At 46.3% G+C, this 10,395-nt stretch overlaps 1 protein-coding gene across 1 annotated transcript in view; it reads left to right on the forward strand.

Annotated features, from left to right (window-relative positions):
* The window catches only part of DIS3 (DIS3 exosome endoribonuclease and 3'-5' exoribonuclease), a 43,495-nt gene extending 33,789 nt beyond the window's left edge, over positions 1-9,706 (forward strand). Inside the window, exons 16-22 of the mRNA XM_068135269.2 lie at positions 6,264-6,350; positions 6,437-6,593; positions 7,185-7,399; positions 7,535-7,703; positions 8,621-8,773; positions 8,872-8,994; positions 9,261-9,706. Of these exons, the coding sequence (XP_067991370.1) occupies positions 6,264-6,350; positions 6,437-6,593; positions 7,185-7,399; positions 7,535-7,703; positions 8,621-8,773; positions 8,872-8,994; positions 9,261-9,335 (979 nt within the window). The 3' untranslated portion in view covers positions 9,336-9,706. The remainder of the gene's footprint in view (positions 1-6,263; positions 6,351-6,436; positions 6,594-7,184; positions 7,400-7,534; positions 7,704-8,620; positions 8,774-8,871; positions 8,995-9,260) is intronic.
* The last annotated feature ends 689 nt before the right edge of the window (positions 9,707-10,395 follow it).

Genomic DNA, 10,395 nt, shown 5'->3' on the forward strand with positions numbered 1-10,395 from the left:
ACATCGACCTTCTGAATGTTTCTCATTGGTTGCATTTTTTTTTTTTTTTTTTTTAAACTTAATCGAGGCTCGTGAAAGAGCTAACATTTACTTCACAAACAAATCAACCAGACACAAAATATATAAAAAGAGGGAGCGGAAAACAAGATGGGGAGAGAAGGGGAAGCACACAAACACAACATTTGAGAGCAGGGAGATGTGTGGAGGGGGGAGGAGGGGGGGGGGGGAGGGAGAGTATAAAACACAAGGACAGCAAGGACTTCCAGGACAGAAGTTGGTCTTTCAAAAAAGTGGAATTTGGGTGAAATTAGCGGGGGTAGAAAAGATCAAGGTTTTGGATGGGGGAAGATAAGAGATGGTGGTGAACAGCTGTTTTAAAGACCTGGAGGGTGGAGTGGGATTGAAGAGAGTGAGGGAGTTTGTTCCAGAGGTGGGAGAAAAGAAGAATGAAGGAGTGAAGATGAGCAGAGAGTCTTGATTTTGGCAGTTTGACCATAAGAGGGTTGCAGGCAGATTTTGTGCGACCTGTAGGAATATTTGCGGGACAGAGCCCAGAGAGAGCTGGGGGGGCAAGGCCAGAGAGGAGTCGGTAGAAGACGGAAAGTGAGTGAGAGGCCCTTCTTATACCACCAACCTGCCTGCGGTGAGTGAGTGAGAGGCCCTTGGAGTTAGCTTCATCGCGGGAGATTCCAATGATTCTGAATGCTTTGGTTTCAACAGCGTGAAGACGAGCTAGGTGTGAGGCAGGAGCACCAGCCCAGAGGGGAGAGCAGTATTCCATTGAGCTGCGGATGAAAGCCTTGTATGTGGTGAGGAGCTCAGGTGTGCCAATGAAGGACTTCGCACGACGGAGGATGCCCAGTCGGCGACTGGCTTTGGAGGCCAGATTTGAAATGTGGTTTTCCCAGGAAAGATCATGGCAGATAGTGAGACCCAAAAGCTTGAGTGACAGAACTTCTTGGAGAGGATTATTCAGAAAGTGGATGGGAGGGTTGTCCAGTCGGTCTTTTTGGAGAGACATCGTAAGAGTGTGAGATTTGTCAGGATTGAAAGACTTGTTTGCCCAGTCTGTGATTTTGTCCAGGTCTGCAGAGAGTGAGGAGGCTGCAGACTGCCGATCTGAGGGATGAAGAATGGAGCGACAGAGAGTAGTCATCAGCAAAGAGATACAGAGGATTTTCAAGAGAGTCAGAGAGATCATTGATGAAGACCAGAAAAAGCACAGGGCCCAGAACACTGCCTTGTGGATCTCCAGCCTGAACAGGAAGAGGAGATGAGAGAAACCCATTCAGGGCCACACGTTGACTACGACTAGAGAGGAAGTCCGCCAGCCATGCGTGGAGATTTCCATGGATACCAAAAGAGGAGAGTTTGGTGAGCAGAGCGCGGTGCCAGACAGTATCGAAGGCACGTGATATGTCAAGGGAGACAGCTCTAGTTTCCTGTTTGGCATTGAGGACCTCCATCCATTGTTGAGAAAGCAGAAGCAGCATGTCCAGAGGAGAATGACCAGGTCTGAAACCAAATTGATGATCAGAGATCAAGCCATTGGAGAAGAGGAAAGATTTCATATCCGAAGCATTGATGGATTCCATGACTTTTCTGATAATTGGGAGAAGGCTGATTGGTCTGTAGTTGCTAGGATCTGTTTTTGCACCTTTTTTGTGCAAAGCGGTGATGTTGGCTGATTTCCAAGCAGATGGCAGATGACCTTGAGCAAAAGAGAGGGTGAAGAGAACAGAGAGAGGGAGTGAAACAGCGGAAGAACAGGATTTTAAGACCTGTGGGCTGATGCCGCAGGTCCAGTTGCAGAATCAGAGTCGAGGGTTGACAGAAACTTCTCCACCTTGTCAGGAGTAAAGGACACAGAGTCCAGGAGCAGCTGGGTACGACTGGGTACGGTGGGTACAGAGAGGGATGGGTTTGGGACACAACATTTAGAGGCAAACACAGAGTTGAGGCATTCAGCTTTTTCACGTACGGAGTCAGCCGTGTAGCCGTTTGAGGTGAGGGAGGGGATGGAGGGGGAACAAACACCAGAAACAGATTTCACCAGACGCCACCATGATTTGGAAGAGGGAGACAGATAAGAGAGTTCCGTCTTGAGAACGGAGAGATATTGTTTCCTGGCTCTCCTGAGGGTGGACACACACTTGTTTCGGGCTTTGTGAAAGGAAATGAGATTTCCTTCCATTGGATTTGCTTCCCAGGAGACGAATGGGTGCAGGCACACACACCCATTTGTCTCCTGGACGTCTCCTGGATATTATAGTATTATTTTTCCACACGACAGCATTTGAAAAATATATTGGCTGTTTGGCATGGCAAAGGTGAAATGGCCTTTGTACATGTACTTTAATCCAAATATGCATTATTGGGGCTACGGCGTTCAAAAATTAATGGTGATAATTAAAGATTACGGTAAACTAAAATTTCAAAATCTGAGAATTACTATTTCTGATCATTAATAAATTGTTTCACTTTGTTCGGCACATCTGAAACAACCAGATGATTCAAACTATTCTGAAATCTCTGAAATCTTTGACACACCTTCAACAGCTCTCCCTACCTCTTCCTCCTCTTCCACATCTTACCCTACCCTCCCCCTCCCCTGTTCTGTACCCGATGCTCCCCCTTCCGCTTCATTAACGGTATGGACCTCAAACATCCGGGGCCTTCGCTCAAACTTGACTGATCTCTCCATACAGGTTGCTTCTGACAAACCAGATGTGATCTGCTTAACAGAAACTTTCCTCCTTCATGATGTCTCTGATGCCTTGGTATCCCTCCCAGGTATGATAGACCTGAGCCTCGTCCTGGAGGTGTGGTTGCTATCTTTATAAAAAAACTCTCTTCCTCACTCGCCCTCCACTGCCCTCTCTCCACCTCACCCCCAGGAATACCTTTGGCTACGGCTTCCCCTTCGCTCCCACCTTGTGTTCATATGTGTGTTGTACCGTCCACCAAACAGTGATGACTCCATCTACATCTCGCTGTCTGATAATATGGACCAACTTCTATCTACCCATCCCAACTCTCTCTTCCTCATCATATGTGGTGATTTCAATTGTCACCATGCCAGTTGGCTGGGTGTGGGTACCTCTCTCACCAGCCATGGCTCTTCAGCAAAGGACTTCTGCGACTCACTGGGACTGACACAATCTGTCAATTTCCCGACCCGGATCTCAGTCAACGGAGCATCTTCTCTTCTGGACTTGGTTATGACTAACTTCCCTGAAAATGTCTGCTGCTCTTCTTCTGCTCCAATCGGCTCATCTGATCATGTGCTTGTCAAAGTGGACATCTCTCTGACCATTCTCAGAGAGCCTCCTCAGCGTCGACGAGTCTGGCATTTTACTCAGGCCAACTGGCACGGTCTTCAAGCAGCCATCAATCATCTGGACTGGTCTCCCATCTCTACCGCCTCTGACATCAACTCATCCTGGGAATTCTTTCAAAGTAAATTGCTCTCTCTCATGCACAGATTTATCCCATCTCGTCTTCAGTTGTCATACACTTCCTCCCGTCCATGGTACACGGAATCTTGTGGTGAGGCTGTTGCCCTGAAACAACTTGCTTTCTTCTCCTGGAAAGCAAATCCAACGGAAGGAAATCTCATTTCCTTTCACAAAGCCCGAAACAAGTGTGTGTCCACCCTCAGGAGAGCCAGGAAACAATATCTCACCGTTCTCAAGACGGAACTCTCTTATCTGTCTCCCTCGTCCAAATCCTGGTGGCGTCTGGTCAAATCTGCTTCTGGTGTTTGTTCCCCCTCCATCCCCTCCCTCACCTCAAACGGCTTAACGGCTGACTCCGCACGTGAAAAAGCTGAATGCCTCAACTCTGTGTTTGCCTCTAAATCTTGTGTCCCAAACCCATCCCTCTCTGTACCCACCGTACCCAGTCGTACCCAGCTGCTCCTGGACTCTGTGTCCTTTCCTCCTGACAAGGTGGAAAAGTTTCTGTCAACCCTTGACTCTGATTCTGCAACTGGTCCTGACGGCATCAGCCCACGGGTCCTAAAATCATGTTCTTCCGCTCTTTCACTCCCTCTTTCTGTTCTCTTCGCCCTCTCTTTTGATCAAGGTCATCTGCCATCTGCTTGGAAATCAGCCAACATCACCGCTTTGCACAAAAAAGGTGCAAAAACAGATCCTAGCAACTACAGACCAATCAGCCTTCTCCCAATTATCAGCAAAGTCATGGAATCCATCATTGCTTCAGATATGAAATCTTTCCTCTTCTCCAATGGCTTGATCTCTGATCATCAATTTGGTTTCAGACCTGGTCACTCTACTCTGGACATGCTGCTTCTGCTTTCTCAACAATGGATGGAGGTCCTCAACGCCAAACAGGAAATTAGAGCTGTCTCCCCTGACATTTCACGTGCCTTCGATACGGTCTGGCACCCTGCTCTGCTCACCAAACTCTCCTCCTTTGGTATCCATGGAAATCTCCACGCATGGCTGGCGGACTTCCTCTCTGGTCGTAGTCAACGTGTGGCCCTGAATGGGTTTCTCTCATCTCCTCTTCCTGTTCAGGCTGGAGTTCCGCAAGGTAGTGTTCTGGGCCCTGTGCTTTTTCTGGTCTTCATCAATGATCTCTCTGACTCTCTTGAAAATCCTCTCTATCTCTTTGCTGACGACTCTACTCTCTGTCGCTCCATTCCTCATCCCTCAGATCGGCAGTCTGCAGCCTTCTCACTCTCTGCAGACCTGGACAAAATCACAGACTGGGCAAACAAATGGAACATGTCTTTCAATCCTGATAAATCTCGCACTCTTACGATGTCTCTCCGAAAAGACCGACTGGACAACCCTCCCATCCACTTTCTGAATAATCCTCTCCAAGAAGTTCTGTCACTCAAGCTTTTGGGTCTCACTATTTGCCATGATCTTTCCTGGGAAAACCACATTTCAAATCTGGCCTCCAAAGCCAGTCGCCGACTGGGCATCCTCCGTCGTGCGAAGTCCTTCCTTGGCACACCTGAGCTCCTCACCACATACAAGGCTTTCATCCACAGCTCAATGGAATACTGCTCTCCCCTCTGGTCTGGTGCTCCTGCCTCACACCTAGCTCGTCTTCACGCTGTTGAAACCAAAGCGTTCAGAATCATTGGAATCTCCCGCGATGAAGCTAACTCCAAGGGCCTTTCACTCACTCACCGCAGGCAGGTTGGTGGTCTTTTCGTCTTCTACCGACTCCTCTCTGGCCTTGCCCCCCCCAGCTCTCTCTGCGCTCTGTCCCCCAAATATTCCTACAGGTCGCACAAGATCTGCCTGCAACCCTCTTATGGTTAAACTGCCAAAATCAAGACTTTCTGCTCACCTTCACTCCTTCATTCCTATTTTCTCCCGCCTCTGGAACAAACTCCCTCACTCTCTTCAATCCCACTCCACCCTCCAGGTCTTTAAAACAGCTGTTCACCAGCATCTCTTATCCTCCCCCATCCAAAACCTTGATCTTTTCTACCCCTGCTAATTTCGGTCCCCTTGTGTTTTATATCTCTTCCCCCCCCCCCCCAACCCCCCTTCCCACGCCTCCTCACCCCAAGCCCTCTCCCTCCCACACTTCTCCCTGCTCTCAAATGTTGTGGTTGTGTGCTTCCCCTTCTCTCCCCATCTTGTCTTCCGCTCCCTCTTTTTGTATATTTTGTTTGTCTGGTTGATTTGTTTGTGAAATAAATGTTAGCTCTTTCACGAGCCTCGATTCAGTATACAAAAAAAATAATAAAAAAATCCAGGGTTACATGGCAAGTGCAACTTCAGCGACTTTCCCATTCATTTCTGTGGCAGCAGCTTTGTACTTATTGCTTTTGTTGTTGCCCAATTGGGTATAACAAGGAAGTGACATGTCATAGCCAATCAAACACCCACAAATGTATAGGCGTGGCAGCCTCGACAGAAATTACTGGGAAGGTTACCAAGCTTCATTTGTTATCTGATGGTGCAGGTTCTTCTATTGTTGTGTACTAGCAACTGTACCCGCCCTATGGGCGGGGCTTCAATTGGGAAGCCCAAATGAAAAGGCAAAATATCAGAAATTGAAGGCTTTTTTAAATTTTAAACGATTCATATAAACATCCGTTGAATCATATCACACGCAAATCATCAAAATATAACCAGTACATGGTGCCCATTTTGAAAAAAGATTGAATTCTGCAAAACAGAAGCGGCCGCTTCCGCAAAACGGAAGGATGTAAAATTATAAGTTATTGATGCATTCAGTGTTTTGCTTTTGTTTTCCTCTTCATCCATTTGCAGAGCACTAGTGCTGGCCTCTCCCGAGATTCGCTTTCACATGGACAGCGAGACTCATGACCCCATCGACCTGCAATGCAAGGAACTCAAGTAGGTGATCGGGTGAAATGAAATTGTACCAGATTCCTTGTCGGATGATTGTCCAAGCATTAAACCGTGGCCTGGTACTGGTGCAGGGAAACCAACTCCTTGGTGGAGGAGTTTATGCTCCTGGCAAACATTTCCGTGGCCAAGAAAATCCAACAGGAGTTCCCGGACTGTGCTTTGCTGCGACGTCACCCTCCTCCGCCACCCTCCAATTATGACATCCTCATCCGTGCAGCCGAGGGAAAAGTGAGATGCCGAAAATGACACTCCACCCCAGAAAATATCATTTTTCTTGGAGCCTAAGGCCTAGTACATGTCATAATATGTGCTGATTTATCTTCTACAGTACTGGCAGGATGGCCTAGATGTGCTCACACTTGCCTCTAAGCTGTCTAGCTTGGGTTAGAATCTTGGCCCAGCTATAAACTATCTTCCCGGTGTTGCCTAGGAAAGGTGATTCATCAATATGTGCGCTGTCCCTCGAATGAACGTTAAATTGGGCAGCACGCCTGCCGGTATTACTTGGTGGACGTTAAAGATCCCATGGTGTCCTTCGCGAAGAGTAGGCGAGCCATCGTCGGCACCATGGCCAAATTGCTACCCTAACTACTGCTGGGAAAGCAATGGCAAACCACCCAGAGTAACCCTTGCCAAGAAACTGCTTCAGCAGCACACTGATGCTCCTGCCAGCCCTGACAGAGAATGTAGTTTTTATTTCATGAATCCATTTATTTCGTACACATTAAATCTTTTCATTTCACAGTTGTAAGCGTTTCATCGTCATGTGGGCCATGCTGTATTATCGAGATTTTATGTCATTGTGAATATGTTTGCCAGGACTTGGTGTTGCGTACAGACTCGGCAAAGGCACTAGCAGAGAGCCTGGAAAAGGCAGAAAGCCCGACGGAGCCTTACTTGAACACATTGCTGCGGATTCTTGCCACTCGCTGCATGATGCAGGCCATATACTTCTCTTCCGGTAGTGAGAGCGATTTCAGCCACTATGGTCTCGCTACTCCAATCTACACCCATTTCACTTCGCCCATCCGAAGGTATCTGCCAGGTTGTGCAGCGCTTCGTCACCAACAACTGCAAGGTGTCGGTTAAGATCTTAATGTTTTAATCTATCGATGTTTCTCAACAGCAAACCTCTCTGCCATTTTTCTCTCGTTTGTGTGACCCTTGAGATACGCTGATTTGGTCGTACATCGTCTCCTGGCTGTGAGCATCAATGCCGATGCCACATTCCCAAGCCTTTTGGACCGACAGGGTCAGCAGAGTATGTGCAACAATCTAAACTACCGGCACAAGATGGCACAATATGCGCAAAGGGCTTCAGTCAATCTCCATACACAGGTAACGGTAATTGATTTTCAGTACTTTATTACTTGCAAAATCGAAGATTTTTCAAGTATATTGGTCGGTTGCGTTTGTGGTCCTGTCTGTCTCTGTTTGTCTGTCTGTTTGTTTGTCACCGGCCTACAGGTCACAATTCAAAACCGATCGTCACGAAACTTCACCAAGTTGTATAGGTCGTCCCAATTGAGAAGCCTATTGGTTTTGAGGTCAAAGGTCAAGTCATCTGGAGGTCAAATTTCTAAAATCGCCATTTTAAATCCAATTGACTTGAAAATTGAATAGCATTTGTATATTTAGTCACTAAATTGGGAAATGAAGTATTTCTGAGGTCAAAAGGTCAAAGGTCAACTCAAGGTCAAACTTCCACAATCACTTTACATCTGAAAAACCATCAATTTTCATCCAATTTACTTTAAAATTAAACAACTTTTGCATATTGCCTCACTGAATTGGGAAACCAACTATATTTGAGGTCAAAATGTCAAAGGTCAACTGAAGGTCAAACTTCCAAAATCATAAATTTGCATCTGAAAAAACCATCAGTTTTCATCTGATCGACTTGGAAATTGAACAGCATTTGCAAATTGTGTCACTAAATAGGAAAACCAACTTTTTGAGTTCAAAAGGTTAAAGGTCAACTCAAGGTCAAACTTCTAAAATCATCTTTTTCATCTGAAAAATCGTCACTTTTCATCCTGTTGACCCGAGCTTTGATCAAGATCATAAATTTTAATCTTCATAAAATGGACAGTTTGCTGTATCGATGGAAACTTTTTTTGGGGGGGGGCGGGGGGCGGATTTTGCAAGTATCGTGCTCCGCATGACGTCTTCTTCTTTATTTTTCCTTGCTTTTTTTTGGGGGGGGGGGGGGGACTCTTTACAATCTGTCCCCTTTTGCTTGGCTTTACCTACAGCTCTTCTTGAAGAAACGTGGCACATTTGGCGAGGATGCCTACGTGCTCACCGTGCGGAAAAATGCCATTGCCGTACTCATCCCCAAATACGGTCTCGAGGGTTTGGTATTCTTCGACCGTATTGACAACCCCAACCTCAACTTCTGCGAAGAGGTCGGTGTAGAAAAATGGTTAACCTCCCCATTTATCCGGCTGCCCACACTTCAGCTTGTGGATGCCTTCAAACCTAATTTCCCCTCTGTTGTTACCAGACTCCATCTCTAACCGTTTCTGGAGTGACCTTGCACATGTTTGACAAGGTCATTGTCTGCATCTCTCTTGATGATTCCAACATACAGCACCAGCGGATACGCATGACTCTACTGGAACCAAAGGTACCGTCATGCCAACGATTGCATTAGAGTGAAGACCGTACTCCTTTATATTAAGAAAATTGCCAAACAAAGTGCCAGGCCCTCAATGAAAGCCTCTTATAGCGAAGACGAGCCATTCTCTTTTGGCATGTCGGGTATCTTATTGCTGATTTCAAGATGGCACACAAACGACATTTACTTTCAAGGTTATGAATTGGAAATTTTATTTAAATTTGACTCAACATCCACTCCTCTCTATCCTCCACCTCGCATTATTCACTCCACAGATCTCAGGTTACGAGTCGCCTTTGAGGGACAGCACAGGAGAAGGTCCGGTTACCAAGAAGGTGAAACAGAAGTAGTCGTCATCATAGCCACAGAAAAAGACTTTCTACTGAAGGGCCCGGAGTGTGGTAGAGTTAAACACGACCTCTCTACTCCACAAAGACTGCTGCACTGCTGCGATTGGACGGGATTTAATCGGAATACTACAAGGGTGACTTCGTTGTGTTTTTAAGAAGGGAAATTTGTGGCAGTTGTTACAAGGAAAAGCTCTGATACCACTCCTACTTTTTATACATTAGAGTAGATATGACTTGAACCATGAAGTTCGAAACGTTTGTATTACCGATTACTAGAGTTCTGTGGTTAAAATTAAACGCCACGAGTTTAATTCCTCAAATATGCAAAATACCGGTTCTATTTTATAATGGAATTAAACCCAAAATGTGGATTGTTTGTCCCTTTTTATTTATTTATTCTCAATTGCATGTTTCCATGATAGGCTTTCATCTCATTGAGGTGGTTCGGGAAGGTTTGAAGTTTGAGCGATTGAAAACGAAATGGACGATAGTTTAAGGCTCGTGGAAGAGTTGGTAACTGATGATGACTGACGGTGCACATAATGGCCTTTTCACAAAGCAGCACCTTGCATTGATCGACAGAGTGGAATAATTTGTGCGGGTAAAACAATGTAAATCTCTACGATGATGGAGTAAACATGGATGTCACCGCAACACAACTCCTATCCATCTGTAAGGCTTTCATCAGCAGCTTGATGTCATGGAAACCAAGGCTTTCAAGATCATTGGAATTTCACATGATGAAGATGAGTCGATGGGCCTATCACTTCGCCATTGGTGACAGGAAGGTGGTCTTCAGCCTCATTTCTGGTCTTCCTCCCCCGTCTGCCAGCAGCCCCCTCCTTACCTCAACTGCTCACCCCCACTCATTTATTCCGCACTCGTCCCACATGTGGAACCACCTTCCATGGTCTCTTCAATCTCCTTCCTTCCGGGTGTTCACGGCAGTTGTTCACCACCATCTCTGGTCATCCCCCATCCAAAGCCATGATATTTTCTACTCCCATTAAACCACCCCCACCCCTCCCAAAAAATTTGCTTAGGTACGCATCTTGTCCAC

This window comes from Myxine glutinosa, chromosome 14, assembly GCF_964187855.1.
Source record: "Myxine glutinosa chromosome 14, kmMyxGlut1.1, whole genome shotgun sequence".
NCBI lineage: Eukaryota > Metazoa > Chordata > Myxini > Myxiniformes > Myxinidae > Myxine > Myxine glutinosa.